Source organism: Oryx dammah, unplaced genomic scaffold (genome assembly GCF_014754425.2).
Source record: "Oryx dammah isolate SB20612 unplaced genomic scaffold, SCBI_Odam_1.1 HiC_scaffold_11209, whole genome shotgun sequence".
NCBI lineage: Eukaryota > Metazoa > Chordata > Mammalia > Artiodactyla > Bovidae > Oryx > Oryx dammah.
In genome coordinates this window covers 3,114,579-3,134,982 of record NW_024080602.1, presented here as the reverse complement: position 1 = coordinate 3,134,982, position 20,404 = coordinate 3,114,579, and the positions used below count along the sequence as shown (strand labels likewise).

At 48.8% G+C, this 20,404-nt stretch overlaps 1 protein-coding gene across 2 annotated transcripts in view; it reads right to left on the bottom strand.

Annotated features, from left to right (window-relative positions):
* The window catches only part of LOC120860885 (integrin alpha-11), a 139,350-nt gene that overhangs the window by 42,454 nt on the left and 76,492 nt on the right, over positions 1-20,404 (bottom strand). For both annotated transcript variants that reach the window (XM_040236596.1, XM_040236595.1), the window contains exons 6-10: positions 18,026-18,153; positions 16,559-16,707; positions 10,898-11,042; positions 10,399-10,564; positions 8,804-8,874 (exon numbers count right to left, since the gene is read on the bottom strand). In XM_040236596.1, coding sequence (XP_040092530.1) covers positions 8,804-8,874; positions 10,399-10,564; positions 10,898-11,042; positions 16,559-16,707; positions 18,026-18,153 — 659 coding nt within the window. The remainder of the gene's footprint in view (positions 1-8,803; positions 8,875-10,398; positions 10,565-10,897; positions 11,043-16,558; positions 16,708-18,025; positions 18,154-20,404) is intronic.

Here is a 20,404-nt window from a genome sequence, read left to right as displayed (position 1 = left end):
AGAAATAAGGACATGGGCTTGGTGGCCCCCAGAAGATCTGAGGCCAAGTGTGTGCCCTCCTTGAGGAGGAACTGTACCTGTACTTGCCTGAGCCGTCACCATCGGATCCCACCAGCTCAGCTCTCAGCTGTCCTCTGACCAGTCCTGCAGCAGAATTACCTTCCCACCTCAGCTGAGTGCTCCCTGGTGTGTGACCAGATCTCCCCAAATTCCGTGTTCCTGCTCGTCCCTGTTCCCAGCCAGGGTCGGGCCACATGCCCAGCACAGGAAGCCACATAGTCTAGAACAGTGGTTCCCAACTGGGGGTGGCTTAGCCCCCAGGCAATATTTAGTAATGCCTGAAGTCAGCTTTGGTAGTTATAGCCCGGGGTGGTGTTGGGGTTGCTATGGTGAGTAGAGACCGGGGATGCTCCTGCCTACCTATGACGCACAGGACAGCCTCGCAGCAAAGAAGTACCCAACCCAGATGGTCAGTAGGCTGAGTAATCCCAGGCCTGGGATTAGACTGTGATCTCTGGTGTTAGACATTCGAGTTCCACTTCTAGCTCCAAAGCCTCCAGCTGTGTGACCTTGGGAAAGTTCCTCTCTCTCACCTAGCCTAAGGGTCCTCAGTTGTAAATAGTCCTGAGACTATTCTGCAGTTCAGTAAATAGTTGTGAGAACCAGCATTTTGAATCCTTAGCAGGGAGCTTGGCAGCCAATAAGGACTACATATATATTAGGCGAAAAACAAAGGGGAAAAGGAAAGATATAAGCATCTGAATGCAGAGTTCCAAAGAATAGCCAGAAGAGATAAGAAAGCCTTCTTCAGCGATCAATGCAGAGAAATAGAGGAAAACAACAGAATGGGAAAGACTAGAGATCTCTTCAAGAAAATTAGAGATACCAAGGGAACATTTCATGCAAAGATGGGCTTGATAAAGGACAGAAATGGTATGGACCTAACAAGCAGAAGATGTTAAGAAGAGGTGGCAAGAATACACAGAAGAACTGTACAAAAAGGATCTTCATGACCCGGATAATCACGATGGTGTGATCACTCATCTAGAGCCAGACATCCTGGAATGTGAAGTCAAGTGGGCCTTAGAAAGCATCACTGTGAACAAAGCTAGTGGAGGTGATGGCATTCCAGTTGAGCTATTTCAAATCCTGAAGGATGATGCTGCAAAAGTGCTGCACTCAATATGCAAGCCAATTTGGAAAACTCAGCAGTGGCCACAGGACTAGAAAAGGTCAGTTTTCATTCCAATCCCAAAGAAAGGCAATGCCAAAGAATGCTCAAACTACCGCACAATTGCACTCATCTCACATGCTAGTAAAGTAATGCTCAAAATTCTCTAAGCCAGGCCTCAGCAATACGTGAACCGTGAAATTCCAGATGTTAAAGCTGGTTTTAGAAAAGGCAGAGGAACCAGAGAACAAATTGCCAACATCCGCTGGATCATGGAAAAAGCAAGAGAGTTCCAGAAAAACATCTATTTCAGCTTTATTGACTATGCCAAAGCCTTTGACTGTGTGGATCACAATAAACTGTGGAAAATTCTGAAAGAATGGGAATGGCAGACCACCTAACCTGCCTCTTGAGAAACCTGTATGCAGGTCAGGAAGCAACAGTTAGAACTGGACATGGAACAACAGACTGGTTCCAAATAGGAAAACGGGTATGTCAAAGCTGTATATTGTCACCCTACTTATTTAACCTCTATGCAGAGTACATCATGAGAAACACTGGACTGGAAGAAACACAAGCTGGAATCAAGATTGCCGGGAGAAATATCGATAACCTCAGATATGTAGATGACACCACCCTTATGGCAGAAAGTGAAGAGGAACTAAAAAGCCTCTTGATGAAAGTGAAAGAGGAGAGTGAAAATGTTGGCTTAAAGCTCAACATTCAGAAAACGAAGATCATGGCATCCGGTCCCATCACTTCATGGGAAATAGATGGGGAAACAGTGGAAACAGTGTCAAACTTTATTTTTGGGGGCTCCAAAATCACTGCAGATGGTGATTGCAGCCATGAAATTAAAAGACGCTTACTCCTTGGAAGAAAAGTTATGACCAACCTAAATAGCATATTCAAAAGCAGAGACATTACTTTGCCGACTAAGGTCCATCTAGTCAAGGCTATGGTTTTTCCAGTAGTCATGTATGGATGTGAGAGTTGGACTGTGAAGAAAGCTGAGTGCCAAAGAATTGATGCTTTTGAACTGTGGTGTTGGAGAAGACTCTTGAGAGTGCCTTGGACTGCAAGGAGATCCAACAAGTCCATTCTGAAGATCAGTCCTCGGATTTCTTTGGAAGGAATGATGCTGAAGCTGAAACTCCAGTGCTTTGGCCACCTCATGCGAAGAGTTGACTCATTGGAAAAGACTCTGATGCTGGGAGGGATTGGGGGCAGGAGGAGAAGGGGATGACAGAGGATGAGATGGCTGGATGGCATCACGGACTCGATGGACGTGAGTCTGAGTGAACTCTGGGAGTTGGTGATGGACAGGGAGGCCTGGCGTGCTGCAATTCATGGGGTCGCAAAGAGTCGGACATGACTGAGCGACTGAACTGAACTGACATGTTAGTTCCTCTCATTCATTACTTCAGCCATAAAGTACTTCCAGGGAGGCAGGGGTCCTCAGATCTCACAGTCAAGTTGGACCTACAGATGAGTCTGTGAGGAGTGATCTGGTAGAGGCCAGGACAGCCTATTCTGAGGGCCCACAGGAGGGGCAGCCTGCTGAGGGGGTGGGTGCGTACATGGCAGAGTTAGGGAAGGATTTTAAGAAAACCTTCCTTGACTTCTTGGTTGGTTAGTCACTAAGTCGTGCCTGACTCTTGTGACCCAATAGACTATCGCCCACCAGCATCTTCTGTCCATAGAATTTCCCAGGCAAGAATACTGGAGTGGGTTGCCATTTCCTTCTCCAGGGGAGCTTCCGGACCCAGGGATCGAACCTAAGTCTCCTGCTTTGGCAGGCGAATTCTTTACCACTGAGCCACCTGAGAAGCCCTCTGACTTATTAGGAAATCTCAAAATGCACACTTCAAGTTCCAAGCCTCAAGATTCAATTCCTCGCGTTTTTCAGACATCTGCTCAAAGATTGAAGTTCAGAGAAGCAAAACGATTTGTCTGAGGCCACACAGCCAGACAGAGCTCTCCTCTGGCCTGGTAGCAATGGAATGAGGACACCAGATGATACCAGTTCTTGATGTTGGAGAGGCAGGGCTGCGGGGGCCGATGGAGGTGGCCCATGGTGGTTCTGTTCACAGGGAGACCACCTAGAGGGCATGGGGTGCTGGTCTCCTCCCTCAGGCTCCCCTATGGCTTCCTCACCCACATGTCCATTACCAGAGTGGCCACAGGGAGGTCAGGACTCTGTCCCCAAGAGTACCTTCTAAGGCAAATACACAGTTAAGAGGGTGGATGATGCTTTAACTAGTTGCTCAGATTCTCTTGGTAGAAGATGTTTTCAACAAGCCTAGTGGAGCCTGAGGAAGGGATCAGTGCCTGGATATTGAGACGGGGTTAGGCAGGAAAGACCCAGAAATGGGCCTTCAGTCTTTCTGTGGAGAGGGGCCCTGCACCATTCGTGGGGCTGAAAGCTGTAGGCTGGGGCAGTGAGGAGGGGGCGGAGGATCAAAGGGCATGTTCTTACTTGACTATTCATTCCAGATCAGAGAGATGGTTATTTCTACTCAGAGGTCCTGGAACAATGGCCAGGAGTGGGGCATTTGGCACCAGGGCACAGCCTTAGGACTTGGGGCTGGGCTTCTGAGGACCTCAAAGAACCAGGAATGTTTCCTGCCACCAGGGGTCAACTTGCAAAGAATGCAGAACAGCATGGCAGCAGGCCTCAGCCTCATGGGGGCAGCCCTGGCTGCCTGCCCCAGAGCTGGCCGGGGAAGAATCCACCGTTTAGAGCTAAGGGGGCTCAAAAGGAGTTTACAGACTTTAGCTGTCAACCCCTCATTTCATCATTATGGATGAGTTTCTTCTACTTTTGATTAAATAAGACATGCAAAACGAGTTCAAATGCAAAATCCTTAGGAAAGATGACAACTTTAAGGCTTCAGCAGCTGAGAACCTTACATAATCACCCCTAAACTTAGCTATCTGGTCCATGAGCCCAGGAGGGCTGGTGAAAAGGGCACAGGCTGAAGAGGCAGGGGGTGGCTGGGGCTGTTGGTCTCGGGGGGTAACCCCCCACCCCACACCCCATCCCACACTTAGGCTGTTTCAAATGTAACTAAGGCTGGTCCTCCTAGACCATCATGTGTAATTTAAAGAAAAAACACTCTGTTCTCATCTTGGGTGAGTGGCCAAGTCTTTCGTGTAGATAAGGTCCACCCTAATAAAACTGCTTCCTTCTGTAAACTTTCGATGTTGGGGAAATTTACGGAGTGCAATGCAGGAGAGCCATCACTACAGGCATCAATTATTTATGGTCCTCTCCCTTCTACCACACCTTCCCCTTGTGGCCCATGGGGATTATAGACTGAGAGCTGTGGATCTCTTCTGCAAGCTTTCTGGCAGATTCATGCAGCTTTTTCTTGGTTACCCAGCTTGACAGGGAGTTCATCACCTCAGCAAGCAGCCAGCACTAACAGAAGCCACTCCAGCTCTCAGCGACCTTCACATTCATTTCCAAATGCTAATGGAACCACTGGCTTACAAATCCATTCTAAAATTTGGCCAGGCATCCATAGCTCATTTTGCTGATGGTAATTTCCAGAATATTCTTTCTCCTTTTGGCTAATCAGGACTAGAGTTCCCTGGGGCTCTGGGTTCCTGGTTTTCCCAGCTGACTTCTGGCCATCATGCTGGAATGTAATAATGCCTATGGCCTGGAGCTTTGGTTCATCCAGGGGCTCGGGGATATATGGGGATCTCCTAATCTGGACTCTGGTCCTTTCTATCTCTTGTTGCTTTTGCCCCTCCTAACTTGAAGCCTGCTTTCCTTGCTAGGTAAGATGGCAGCAGACCAGGTGATCAGACCTGACCTTTCCTCTGTCATTTGTGAACATTCTATGGGTCCTTCCCTTAGGACTAGGGATCCTTCCTTCTGACAGAGCTCAACAGGCCCAGGACAACTGAAGACTCAGCACATTTACAGGCAGCAGCTGCCTGAGGCTGTCTAGGGAGTGTTTCCAGAGGAGATGGAGCCCCAAGGTTCACCCAAGAGATGTACTCACTCAGGCTTAGGACCTGTTCTGGGCAAAGTTGAGAGGCTGGACCTTCTTGTCCCTAATCCCCAGAGAGGTCTGACTGATCCTGAGAGCTGTGGGGTTGGACTCCCAAGGACAGGACGGCTGTGCCAATTATGATGGCATGACCAGCCTAGCACTGGAAAACCTCTGTACCCTAAAATAGCAACACAATGGCCAGTCACAGTGCCGACAGGCAACCATCACTCTCACCAATCCTTTGGATTTGGAAGGATTTTATTTAAACAATTATTTAAAAAGTCTTAGAGTCTCAAATTCAAATGTAATCATTGTATTTTTCTAAGTCTTATCAGAAGAAAGCTTCTAGATGTCTGTCATTTGAAAACAAGACACAGGGTGACAGAACTGGGGTTTCTATCTACAAGGTGGGGAGGTGCCTCCTGAGTTTCTCCAGTTAGGGGAAGAGAACAAGAGTTGAGCATGTGGAGGAAGCTACAGGAGGCAGCTGATGACCTTGACCTCAATAACAAGTTGAGGTCCTGAGCTGCTGGTCTCCCCTTTGCAGTAGAGGAACTCTATTGATCCTGCAAGAACTCATTTTGTTTGACATATTCTGCTGCTTGGGGCATTGTCAAGGTGCAGCTAAACTTCCCCAAATCCCTGAAGCTTGTCTTAACCTTCCTTCTCTCTAGATTCCCTGATTCCTGGGCACACACAGATCATAATATTGGAAGCAGGAGACTGAACTTATCATTTAGGAGTCTTTCTCCCCAACTGCTGCTGCTAAGTCGCTTCAGTTGTGTCCGACTCTGTGCGACACCATAGACGGCAGCCCACCAGGTGGAAATGGCAATGCACTCCAGTATTCTTGCCTAGAGAATCCCATGGACAGGGGAGCCTGGTGGGCTGCTGTCCATGGGGTCGCACAGAGTCAAACCCGACTGAAGCGACTTAGCGTGCATGCATGCATGCATTGGAGAAGGAAATGGCAACCCACTCCAGTGTTCTTGCCTGGAGAATCCCAGGGACAGAGGAGCCTGTGGGCTGCCATCTATGGGGTCGCACAGAGTCGGACACGACTAAAGTGACTTAGCAGCAGCTCCCCAACTAGACTATGAATTGCTGTCAGTTGAAATGTTACCTTCATCTCTATATATCCCAGTGCCTCACACACAGCCAGGCCCAAGGGGAGATGCTCAAAAACTGACCTTGGAATGGAAGACGGAGACATGGGACATTCTCTCTCTCTTGCTGTCTCATTCTCTCTCTCTCTCTCATTCTCATTCTCTTGCTGTCCCCACCATCAAGGCTGGGCCCCCGTGTGTGCTCAGCCTTCCCCCAGTCCTGTGAGTATAACTTCCTCTCTTTTCTTGCCTGCTGCCATCCATGGCTGCTGAAATCCTTGTCCTCAGGGGCCTGTCCAAGCCCGAGACTCCCCTGATGCTCCCCTGAATCTCCTTTCCCTTAGCCTGGGCCTTTCCTTCTGTAAAACCCTGATCACACACAGCCTTGGCAAGGGCTGTTTTTGTTTTTGCTAAACCATGCATGCAGATCTTAATTCCCTGATCAAGGATCAAACTAGTGCCCCCTGGAGTGGAAATGTAGAGTCTTAACCACTAGACCACCAGGGAAGTGCCTCACACGGCCTTGATGAGTGTTAGATGGGTCCACGTGGTTCCCCATTGAGCAGGGAGTCTCTACAGGGCTCCATGGATGGGCGGGCCTCCGGAAGTTATACACCTGTGCTCTGGAGAAGTCTGTAGTTTCTCTTATCTTATTCTCTAAGTTCAGGACTGCTGTTCTGCGTTGTTTTCAGGCTGACTCCTATGTGGCAAGAATAAATTCCGCTTCCTTTTGATATCTTAGTTGCATTTGACAAATGCTTGTCGGATTTAATGAAATTGATTTTCTCTGTTGCATTTTCTAACTAGCCCTGACTCCAGAGTCAGGAGTCCAGGGCTAGTCCGGCTGGAACACAGAATTTGATGCCTGACCTGCGTGAATGAATGATGCCCTTGCCCCTCCTGGTATGCAGCCCCTTACCCTCAGACTGGGAGCTTCCTAAGGGCAGGGCTCTTGCCTCTGTACCTCCTGGGATGGAGCACAGGGCCCAGCACAGAAAAGGCATTGAAAAGATTTGCTAATGTGACCACCTAAAATGGGACAACTATTACCGTCTGCCGACTCTGCAGGGCTGTTTTTGAGCATGAATTAGGCACAGAAATTTTCTGGAAAAAAAATGGAAGTGCTTGGCATATATTGCATGACTACTGTCAATATAGAGCAGTAATATTTATATCTTGCTGTATTCAATGGGCATGAGATAGTCCAGATGCAGCTCAGGAAACGCTGAGCGTGAGCCGCATTTCCGTCCATCTGCCCGCTGTGTGCTGGGCATCCATCCCTCTCCCCTCCGATCTGGGATCTCTGACTCAGCACCCCCTCAGATTCCACCCACTCTCATGGAACAGCTGCTCAGTGTGGGGGGACAGCATGAGGCTAATATTTCTCTCACTTGCGTCACTTCAGCAGGTCATTCGGCCTTCCCGGGACATGGCTTCTTTACCTGGAAACTGGGAATAAGGAACCCTGCCACGTTCACCTCACAGAGGAGTGGGGAGAATTCAGGGGGTTAGTGAAAGTGAGGTAGAAGTGGGATGGACCGATAGGCCTTTTCTGGCAGATTGGGAGGCATGACCCCTTCCCATGGGGCCAGCTGGGCAGAGCACAACGCACAAACCCAGGGCACATGTCAGCCCGGAGTGTGCTCACAGGGGCGTGTGCTGATACCAGCAACACAGGCTTTCCCCACACGTACTCTCAGGCAGGGCTCTACCTCCAAACGGCTTTAGAAGTAAGGCGTGCTCACAGCTACGGACTCCTCTGCCCCTCTGGCAGGCTTCCCAGGTGGCTGAACAGCAAAGCACTCGCCTGCCAACGCGGGAGACTCAGGAGACGCGGGTTCAGTCCCTGGGTTGGGAAGATCCACTAGCACAGGAAATTGCAACCCGCTCCAGTATCCTTGCCTGGAAAATTCCACGGACAGAGGAGCCTGGCAGGACACGACTGGGTGACTGAGCATGCATGCATATGCCCCTCTGGCAATCCTGTGAGGTTTCAGCCCCATCCTGAGAATCGGATCCAGGTGAAGCACGTGCCCCAGACGTAGCCCGATGCTGGTGACACCACGGGTCTGCTTGGGACCCCTGCAACATGACGCCGAGCTTGCACTCTGAGAGGCCCCTGTGGGCCGCCTGCTGGAGCACATCTGGGACTTCTGCCCACATGGACACAGGGCTGGGCCCTCACACACAGGCCACCTCGGGCATGCAGGGCACTGTTAGAGCCCAGGCAACGGGTTTTGCCACTCTGGCCTGGTTTTTGCACCAGGCTCTTTTGGACCAAACAGGACCTTAGTCCTGAGGGACATGTCCCCATCAGCACCCTGCACAGAGAGGGCTTGAGACAGCTAATTATAAATTGATGATCTGGATGTCCCTCTTCTAGCCACAGAGCCGAGAGGCAGAGAGACTCCAAGAAAGAGAGCAAGGGGGATGAGAGACAGCCCAGGAATGGCAGGATAATGACCTAGGTAGCTAAGGAGGGTGAGAGCGTGGGAGGGCAGCTCTAAACCCATCCTTACCTCCACCACATGAGAGGAAAAGCCCGTCTGAGACATCTCCAGCCCGAAGGAGGTTTCGTTCTTGTTCGTGCCTAAAACAGAGGGACCGAAAGACGTCAGCTGCGTGCATGACTTCTTAGCGCCAGACATGTCTGCAGCTCAGTCCCCAGCATCTGTGACCTGGAGGCACTTTCAGTGAGGTGAGACAGGGCCCCAGGTCTGAGTCCAGCTCATCCACCCCAACAGCAGGCCCCTTCCAGGTGGCCATGTGGGTTTATTATTAGCAACCCTGCTGCAAAGGGATTGGAATACCTCATATTACAGGGCACGCATACTATGAGAGTGTCAACATAGGGGAAAGATCCAGAAAAGTGCATGGAAAGAAATCACCTACATTGTTGGTAAAAAATGGAATTTCCCACTTTGTCCATTCCTACTATTCACCAGATTCGGTTCCAGATGCCTCTGGATGGTTCCCAAACTGTAAATCGACCCTTAGGAGGAAGAGTTGTCACCACCACAGATTTGCACAAGGAATCCCATGTGTGTCAAAAGCTCCTCCCCGCAGAGGGGCTCTGACGTGTCGATGTAGACAATGTTCTTAACACACAGGGCAAACATTTTGAAAATAAATTCACTGATCTGGATGTTTAATTCTAGGGTAAGGGTCAAACTCAGGTCCCTACTCTCTGTTCCTTTATCATCGTTTTTGAGGGCTAGTTTTTCTCTTTTTCTGTGTCTGTAGCTCATCATTTCCAATGCAGAGCAGGCTGCTCGGGTTCTGGGATGCTATGCTGCCTTCTCTTTCTTTTGACGCTCCTCCCATATGGTAGAAGAGAATCCAGTATGGCAAGGCCCCCCTGCAGCAATACATGGTGCAAAGGAGCCCTGTGCAAATCAAAACTGGAGTTTGAATCAAAAGGAGCGAGACAGTCTGAGGAAAACTTGCAAAACGGTGGGGTGGGAGGCGGCAAGACTCGGGGAGTGAGTGTTTCAGGCTGTGGAGTCGGGCTCAGCTGGGCTCAACTTGGGCTGCCAGATAAAATACGGGATGCTCAGTTAAGTTTGAATTTCAGACAAACAGTGAATGGTTTCTTAGTATGTCTGCCACAAATGTTGTATTTTATATTTGCTATATCTGGCAACACTCATTCAAACCCCAATTCCTTCCCAAGTGGCGGGAGCTCTGGGAAGTCATTTAGTCCTTCCGAACTGCAGTTACCTCCATTGTAAAAGGAGGAGCTTATCAGCAAAACCAGACTTCGAGGCTGTTTGGAAACTGTGGAGCCTCACGTCCAGCATGGGAGCACTGGGGTTTATCAGGAAGGGAAGACTTCTAAACCCTCTCATCCTGTGGGGCTGGATTTTTTTTTTTTTTAATGTGGACCATTTTTTAAAGTCTTTATTGAATTTGTTACAATATTGCTTCATTTGTTTATATTCTGGTTTTTTGGCCAGGACTTAGCTCCCGGATCAGGGATGGAACCCTGCATTGGAAGGTGAAGTCTTAACAACTGGACCATCAAGGAAGTCCCTGTGGGGCTGGATTTCCCTCACGTGGGCTTCGCCTGCCAGGAGCCCAGGACCACGAGCACCTCTCAGGAAGCAGTGCTCACCTTCCAAGCTGAAGATCCTGTCCCCCAGGGCGTCAACAATGTCCTTCAGGGCCGCCTCATCCGTGACGTTGAAGAAGTGTTTGTCATCGGGGTCACTGGCGATGTATTTGATTTCGTTCAGAAAAGCTTCTGGGTTGATCCCCCTGCGGTTGTAGTAGCCCAGGACCTGCCAGGGAACAGGGGGCAGGGGCGACAGACAGGACATGGCACAGACTTCCCCCACACACCCAGGGCAGGCTGGAGCAACTGCTCTAAGCTAGGATGCTGGGGTTGGGAGGCTTGGAGGTGTTTTCCAGTTTCTGAGGTTTCAGAGCCTGCCTGGCAATGGAGGGAAGAAAAAACCCACAGCTGTTATGAAGACGTAAGAAGGACAGGCCCATCTGAGGGCCCGGATGTGTAGTTCCCTGGCCAGCAAACACTCCCCCACGCGCAGAGTCCCCAGGAGGTTGATGGCAAAGCCTCTAGAAGGTAGGGATGGGGGGGGGGGGCCGGGACTCACGGCCACGGCGTATCTGGTCACGTTGTCCCTCTCGCTTTGCTGGATCACCTTCTCTAGGTCCGGGCTGTCGTGGGACTCCCCATCTGTGATAACAATCATCACCTTCTTGGCCCCTTTCCTTCCGCCCTTCTGGAAAGCCTCTGAGCTGGAACCCAAGCACAGGGGAGGGTCACAGAGGGAAGTGAAGATGGGGCAACCCCCCAAACTCCTGCAGAGGCGAGGCCACGGGAGCCAGGGCTAAGCTCTCAGGGCAACTCTACAACTGCTGGAACCTCAAACCAAAGAAGCTGGATTGAGACACCCAGACTACTTGTCCACTGGCTGCTCAGATGGGTCTTAAATCTGCTTGTCTTTATATTTATTTATTAAAAATTAAAAAAATTTTTATTGAAGTATAGTTTCTTTACAACGTTGTGTTAGTTGCTATACAGCAAATTGAATCAGCTATATATATACAGTCTGTGGGCTTCCCTTGTGGCTCAGCTGGTAAAAAAATCTGCCTGCAATGTGAGAGATCAGGGTTTGGTCCCTGGGTATACACATATATACATACATACATGTATGTATACATATACATACATGTATGTATACACATATCCCCTCTTTTTTGGGTTTCCTTCCCATTTAGGTCGCCACAGAGCATCCCTTGTGCTATACAGTAGGTTCTCATGAGTTATCTATTTTAGACATAGTATCAATAGTGTATATATATTAATCCTAATCTCCTAATCCATCCCACCCCCTCTTCCCCTGTTATCCATACGTTTGTTCTCTACGTCTGTGTGTCTATTTCTGCTTTGCAAATAAGTTAATCTACACCATTTTTTCCTAGATTCCACATACAAATATGCATTAATATGTATTTGTTTTTCTCTGACTTCACTGTATGACAGACTCTAGGTCTGTCCACGTCTCTGCAAATGGCACAATTTCATTTCTTTTTATGAAATTGAGCAACATTCAAATCTGCTTGTCTTTAAAAAGTGACTTAAAAAAAACCCTCTCAAGTCCTGATCATGCTGCTTTGGGCAAGCAGAGGGAGGGGGTGGTTCTGGGAGGGGAGTTCAGGGTCAGGTGGAGATCTTTAGAGGCCCTAATTTCACGGTTCAAAAACCCCAGCACACATTAGAATCACTTGGGGAATTAAAATAAAAATGATGCCAGACCCTACCTGGACTCATGGAATCAGAATCTCCAGAGTGTAGCCTGGGCACCAGAATTTTCCAACAGTTCTAATGAACACGGGGGTTTGAGAACCACTTCCCTAAGATCTGAAAAGGTGATGAGTCAGAGCAATTCAACACCCAAGCAAATGTGTGTGATGAAGCATGACAAAGATTTTTCCCAAGAGAACCACTTTGATTCTATTTTGGGGACTATTAAATATCAAATTATATGACAAATATTCTTTTTTCTTGCTTTTTTTTTTTTTTGTTTTCAGTGGCCAGAGCAGATGCTTGGCCTGTCTGCCGGGCAGTCCAGCCAGGGGCCTGGGGGCTGGCATGCTGTGGACAGACTCTCGCAGCTGGTGACCCATCTATGAAGCAGAAAAAGTTGGCTCCTGAACCATCACTAGCTTTTGGTGCCTGTGTGGCCAACTCTCCTTCAGACCGTGAGGTTCTGAATTTTCCAATGAGGAACTAAAAACAAATGTTATCCTTAGGCACTGCAGTAATTCCTCACGAGTCTGACCCACAGATTTAAGCACCATGATGCCAGGTTAAATTCCACCTCCAGGCTCCAAGGCGTTGGTTACCAGAGGTATCTTTTGTTACACAGCAAGCTGATGAGCTGACATGCATGATTTAGATGCTGAGGAATTCACAAAAGTTAAAATAAATTAGTTCAGAGCATTTTCAAGCTACCAGTTAAGAGAAATGGACCATCTGCCACTCTCTGAGAAATTCTATGATATTCTGGATATGCTGGCTTTAAAAAAGCCCTCTAATTTTAGTATGAGGCATGGACTGAGGCACAGTTGACAGGACAAAATATAGAGAATATTTTGGGCTTAAGCCCAACTCAGTGGAGGGAGTCTACGAGCCCCTCAGAGGAGACTCAATATGCTCCCAGACCTTCTTGGAGGGCCAGGTCCGGGAACAAAACTTCAGGAGAAAAAAATATGGCAAGGGAAACACAGGTTCTATTACATACAGAGCCAAGGACATTTCAGGATTATATTTTCATAGAGTGGAATGGTGTGAATATCTGTATGAATCTGCAATCGCATAAATACTGGCATGAGTCATCAGATTTAAACTTGTGAATTTGTACCGTGTAAAAGACTTGGGTTCGTTGCTTTGTAAATTAGACTAACTTCCTGGAGAGCAGTGAGAGCTTTACGCTCATGACAGGTTCCGTGAACCTGGAAGCCAGGGTGACCGGGTGGAGAAAGCAGGTCGTAGCACGTCTCCTTTCTGCTCAAATCCTGTCCTAGCTCCCATTACTCCCAGGTCCTGACAGTGGCTCGCCAGACCCTCAGTGACCCTTCTGACCCCTCTTCCTGCTGGAATCTTCCCTGATCCTGGGACCACCAGGCATATTCTTGTCTTAGGGCCTTTATCGGAGCTCCTCCCTCTTGGAACTTCCTCCACTTGGCACCCTGCTGGCCAACTTGCTCACCTCCTTCAAGTCTCCACTCAAATGTTAGTTCTCAGTGAAGCCTTCCCTGACTTCCCCATTAATGCTGATTAAATATCTGCCTTCTCCAACCTGCTTGACTGCCTTTCAGTTCAGTTCAGTCGCTCTTTCGTGTCCGACTCTTTGCGACCCCATGAATCGCAGCACGCCAGGCCTCCCTGTCCATCACCATCTCCCGGAGTTCACTCAGACCCACGTCCATCGAGTCTGTGATGCCATCTAGCCATCTCATCCTCGGTCGTCCCCCTTCTCCTCCTGCCCCCAATCCCTCCCAGCATCAGAGTCTTTTCCAGTGAGTCAACTCTTTGCATGAGGTGGCCAAAGTACTGGAGCTTTGCCTTTACCAGGCTGTATTTCCCACCACCCCCATCCCCACCCCAGGCTTGCCAGTGGCTCAGTGATAAAGAATTTACATGCCAATGCAGGAGACACAGGTTCGATCCCTGGGTCGGGAAGATACCCCGGAGAAGAAAATGGCAACCCACTCCAGTATTCCCATGGACAGAGGAGCCTGATGGTCCACAGTTGATGGGGCTGCAAAGGGTCGAACATAACTTAGCGACTAAACAAGGCCATTTCCCTACCATATCCTGTGTCTTCTAGCATACTATTTTATTATTATTATTTTTTTGCTTATTGTCCGCCTCACCCTCAGCTTCATGAAGGCAGGACATTTATCTATTTTGTTCACTGATTCACCCTGAGTACCTAAAACTGGGTGAGGCATACAGTAGATGCTCAATAAAAGGTGTTGCATGAACAAAGGTGACATTGCAATGCCATCCCGCCCCCTCCCCTAAAGCCACACGTGGCCAGAGTCACCTTCATGTGCACGCCTGATGATGACATTCTTGTCCTTAGGGACCTTCACTGGCCACTCACGCTTGCTTTGGCTACAACAGTACCACTCTCATAATCTAGCTCCAAACCTTCTTTGCCGCTTCAGGGCTCACTATCCCCCCAGCACAAAGTGCTCAGAGCAAAGCTCGGAACATAAATGTTCCTTGACTTTCCCTCTCCTCTGTTCTTACTGGGGCAGAATGTCTTCTCTACCTCTCCCTGCTGGAATCCTGGCATCTTCCTAGGACAGGTCAGATGTCCCCTAATCCTGGCAGTCCTCCCAAGATCCTCCCTTGGAGCCTTCCCTCTCTCATCCTCACTGAGTTAGGCTGACACTTATCAGAGCTTCCCTATTAAGCCTGGGATCACGAGTTACCATTTTTATAAACCCTCAAGTCCATGGCCTGGATCTTTTATTTTAGTAGGTACACAGAAAAAAATGCTCTATGAATAGCTGAGTGAGGAAAGAAAACCTTTGACCTTAAAAGGAGCCAGCTGTAATTTGGACCGCAGACTTGGCCAGGCAGAGCAGATTTGAAAGTTCACTTGAGGTGCAGGTTGCACACCCCAGCGGTGCTTGTGAGTCACGATGGTTCAAGTCACTAGGTGAGTCGCACACTTACACTAAGTCTGGGGGAGATGGGCTTCGAAATGAGATGGAAACAGTGGGCTCCACCCCACTGGGAGTCAGTCAGCTTCTCACAGATAGCTCAGTCGGTGTGGGCTTCCTCAGTTCTGCACTGGCCACTTCACAAGGGCCTACTCGGGGGTCTCAGGGCCTCACCCCCATGAAGACAAAATAGCAACAAGGGCCCATTTCTCAGGAGGGTGCGTAAGAGCCATCTTTACAAACAGAGATGCTCATTTAGGGAAAAAGCTTGAGAAAGTTTTATCAGCAAACACAAATACGCTGGTAGAGTATATAATCATAAAGAATCGTGAGGTTGGAAAAAACTTACTCTTTGACCACACAAAATCATGTCACTACTAAATAGCTCCCACACTGTGGAATTCTGCTAAACACATTGACTAAACCTACTTGAGGGGGGATTATAACGTAATGGGACTGTGGTCTCAATGAATACAGCAGAGCTCATATTTGTAGGTGTAAAATTTATACATTTAAATCTCAATGCCTTGGACACAGTCATCCTGGGAGTTTCGGCTACAGCTGGAAAGATCTGGGGAAACTGACTTTAAAATCATTCACTGGTTCCAGTGCGGGTGAGTACAGTGTTCTGAGCAATGGCAGGGTCACTGGAATAAGCACGTAGCTCTTTGGATGGCTATAAATAACCTTCATTATCACTGTGAGTTCTTGTGTTACGTTTAAAGAACCAGCCTCATGGCTCTGTAATCTCAGATGTTAGATTTGACTCTGTTACTCACATTCCACTCATGAAAAATACCCCACAAGAAGATTCTGTTCTCATGCGACCCACACACTTTTGATAGGGTCTCAGTGGTAGAAGATATTTCCCGAAGTTGGCTGCAAAAGTATCCCCTGTCCCCCAAAGGCTCTTCTGTGACGTGACCTTGCCTTTCCTCCATCAAGGAGGGAAATTAAATTCTCTTCTCCTTGAACCTGAGCTGGCCTTCGAGACTTGCTCAATTGTAGACTATGGCAGGGAATTCCCTGGTAGTCCAGTGGTTAAGACTCCATGCTTCCACTGCAGGAGCCAGGGGTTCAATCCCCAGTCAAGGAACTAAGATCTCACATTCTGTGTGGTATAGCCAAAAGAAAACTATGGCAGAAGTTATATTCTGGGGCTTCTGCAGCTAGGTCACAGGCAGTCTTGGAGTTCCTTCCTGGGTCCCTTGGAAAACTTCCTCTCAAAGACTGCCATAAAGTGAGAGTGTCAAGCCGCATGCCCACGCACAGGGGCTCAGATTGCCAGCCTCAGCTGAACTCCCAGCCCATGGCCAGCCTCCACTGCCAGCCACGTGAGCATGCCATTCTGGATGACCAGTCCAGTTGAGCCTTCAGATGACCACAGCCCCAGCTAACACCAGACTTCAACCACATGAGAGAATCCAAGGAGGACTGACGGCTGAGCCCAGCCGATGCCCAGTACTTTGAGGGATTAATTATTGTCTCTTCAGATACTAAATTTTGTGGGGCAGCAATAGATAACTAGAACAGTATCTAAGATCTGGAAAAATTAATTTTTTTTTTTTTACCGAGCAAATTCAATTCCGAATGCTGTCCGGGTTTCCGTTCCTCCTCTCTGCTCAATGTGGCTGGCAGCTTCCACCACGTCCTTTACAGACCTGTAGTCATTGAGGTGAAATTCATGTACCACGTCTTCTCCGTACTGCACAACTCCAACCTGCGAGGAAAAGGAGGGGCAACAGAATGTCTTGACCCCTGAAGGCTGGCCCTTTGGTGATGGGGCCTCCTGGAGTCATCTCTCTGGGACTGTTCAGGAGTGAGGAGGCCTGGGGACCTTCCGAAGGGAGAGGGATTAAGCCAAAGGGAAGCAGGTAATGCAAAGTCCTGGGAATGAATGGCTGGCTTGGTGAGACAAGTGGGAGGTGCCTATCGAAAGAGGACACTGACCTAAAAGACCCAGCAGATTAAGTTTCTTACTTAAAAAGACAAAAGTTGAGCATAGAAGTGAAATCTAAGTCTTAGGGACAGCATGGGAGGATGGGCTATGGTATTGTTCACCAAAATCTGGAGCTAAGATTCGTTATATTTTGGAAGAGAAGTCTGAAATATTAATTAGCCTCAAATATTAATATCCTTAAAAGAAACAAAATCTTAAAAGAATAAAACCTACCTGTAGTAGGACTAGAATGAACAAATACTATCATTGGATGCGCCCACAGAGTTTATTTGGTAAAGGTGCATTTCCGAATGCTGAATTTTCACCTGGCATACCCTAAAAGATGATCTCCCAGGGGTAGGGAACTCATCACTTCATGAGAAAGCCCACTCCCTTTTTAACAGCTTTGATTGTTACAAAGCAATTTCTTAGGGCTTTCCTAATGGCGCAGTTGTAGAGAGTCTGCCTGTCAATGCAGAAGACATGGGTTTGATCCCTGCTCTGGGAAGATCCACACGCCACGGAGCAACCATGACTACTGAGCATGCTGCAACTAGAGAAAAGCTTGCATGGCAATGAAGACCCAGCACAGCCAAAGATAAATAAATAAAATTATTAAATAAATAGTTTCTCAGATGACTTGAAATCTGCCACCTTGTCATTTTTATTCACTGGTCCTCATTTGGCCTGCCAAAACAATACTGAATAAACCTCCCCCCTCACTGGCTAGGCAGCATTTCAAATATGCACTGGCCGCTATGACTACTTCCCCAGTCTCTTCTCCAAGATCATAGTGTCTAATTCTCCCCCTGCCTCACCCAGCAGGATTCTGCTGCCTTCCCACTCTCTGGCTGATCAAAGTTTTTGTTAATAGATGGTGTCCATCCCAGAGGACAGTGGTTGACCCACCCAATGATGTCCCAAACTGTCCCTTGATGTGCCCAGTGGAGATGGGTGTCTTGGGCTGCAGGACCCTGTTGCTGGCCCTTTCACGTACATCTTTCCAGTGCATGCAAAGACACTCCTCCACACAGGGCAGCATCTGCCATGGGTTTGGGGGGCCCTCTTTGGAGGAGGAAAGAGTCCCAGCCCTGCTCACCTGGATCTGCCCGGGGCCAATGTAAAACTTCTTCAGGATGTTGATGAGGAAGTGCTGAACTTCCACCCAGGGGTAGATGCTGTTGGAGCCGTCCAGGACAATGACGATGTCCATGTAGGTCTGGCACCCTGGGAAGTGAGGACATGGTCACAGCTGCCCCGGGAGCCAGGGTCTGCAAATCTCTGGTTCCCTGAATGATTGTCCAAGGAAGCCTGGTTTGGGAGCTGTCTTCAGGCTGAACATTTATCTGGGCCACGTGAGAAAGGAGCCCAGGAATTCCTGACCCTGCTCCACGGCTCTGAGCTGGCAGTCTAAACACAGCATCAGTTAAGCCAGAATGCCTCTGCTCCTTATCAGGAACTGACCACCATCGGCTGGTCCTAGTTTGGAAGGCAGCCAACACTGCCCAAATCATTGGTTTATTATTGTGTATTTTACAGTAATGGGCAAGCTGGCATTTACCACTTTCAGCTCAAATGAATGGGCTTCACTTCTTAGGAGGGAGGCATGGTGTAAGGGCTAGAAATGTGGAATCTGGCATCAGACTGTTTGACCTCTGGCTTTGACCTTGGGCAAGTTACTTAACAACTTGGCATTGGTTTTTGCTTCTGTAAAAGAGGTATAATGATAGTAGAGGATTGCTACGAAGAATTAACAAGGTGATGCTTCCTGGGCTGAACTCAAGAATCTTAGCTGATCCTCGTGTTATTTTTTTAACCAAACCAGTTTGTTAACGTAGTAATGACATCATCAGGTCAAGCTCTTGTGCCTTGATCTCTGCTTTGAGTCTGAAAGTTTCTTTATATTCTTGTAATATGAATACCAAATTAAAATGAATAATAGCAACAGAATGAATAATGAAACCTTGGTACCATAACAAATGGAAAAAGCATCCTTTAACATCTAAGGAATTGATCTCTGTGAAACAGCTGGGGTTACTCTGAAATAAGATATCATGAATCTGATATGACATACACTAAACTATACCACATTGAAATACTGGGCACCTGCTTATTTTCACTGGAGAATTTTCACACTATTTTCAAATAAATCTACTTTATAGCAATACAGCTGGGGGGGGGGGCTTTGTGAGTCAGCACTCCAGTAACTCCAGCATTGTGGAGGTGCAGCACGTTGACAGCAGTGCTCCAGGAGGGCAAGGCGGTGGGTTTGAGCCCAGGAGCCTGTCTCAGGCTCTGTGAGCACTTCAGAGGCTCTGGGTGGCTCGGATGCTCAGGGTTGCCTCTGCTTTAGGAGAAGCTGTGTGGGTGGCTCTCGTCTCGCCTGCATGGTACACGTAGCACGTGATGGCCCTAAGCCTCCAGGCTGATGGTGCTGATAACTTTGTCTTCTCCACTGCTCCGCGGCCCTACACCTGTGATTCCTCACGTGCTGGGGGGCTGCGTGGTGCTGGCAGCCTCGAGGACACAAGACAGAGACGCCTTGATTTGGTGGGGGGGCGGTTCTAATCTACTGGTAGGGACCAGGTTTCTTTTAAAGCCAGTTTTATTATTAGAATGCATTTATTAGTACTGATCTCTTTCTTAAGATTTCAAAAATTTTTTCAAGACACCTCGGGAAGAGCCTTGCTTTAGGTCTGTGATTTTTAAACATGGCTGAACACGCTTCTGAACACAAGTGCACACACATGCGTACACGTACCTGGGGCCTCATCCTAGACCTGCGGAGTTAGATCCTCCGTGGTGTCGGCAGAGGTGGCGGGGGCAAGGGGTAATGTCCTGGGATCTGATCTGCTGGTCAGCGCGGTGAGGAGGAGGAGGTTCTGGGAGGCTGAACCCAGAGGGAAAAGCACCTCCAGGGTGGGAGGCACACCTCACGTGACCTGCTGCAGGCCTCCTCCCAGCCCAGCCGCGGCCTCTGCTCTCCCGCTGATGTTGTGTGAGAACAGAATCGAAGCCCCCTCATCACCCCCAAGAGGACCATTTCGCAGCCCCCGCGGGACTGACCCTTCCTCCCTCCTCCACGCACCACCTTCTGTCTCTGGGCGCTGTTGTTCGCAGGGAGGCTGCCTTTAGCCAGAGGAGCTGATCCCCTCGCCCTCAATAAGGCAGGCTGCAGCTGCTTGGGCAGTGGTATTTAGCCCACAGGAAATAGTGAAGCTCAGAGCCAAGCTAGCCAAGGTCTGCACTTGACGTCCCAGACTTTCCTGGCAGGTGTGGAGAGAGTGGGAGGTTTGTGTTCCATGAGGCCCCGGGAATGCTGGGCAGCGCTTCCTCACGTCCAGGAACACGGATTAGATGGGACTATTACCAGGAATACTTCTGCTCTCCTTGGCCCTGCACCTACAGGGCAGCTGCACTGCGTAACATCAGAGGGCACCATTCACACTGTCGTTAGTACACGTCCCCAGTAGTGAAC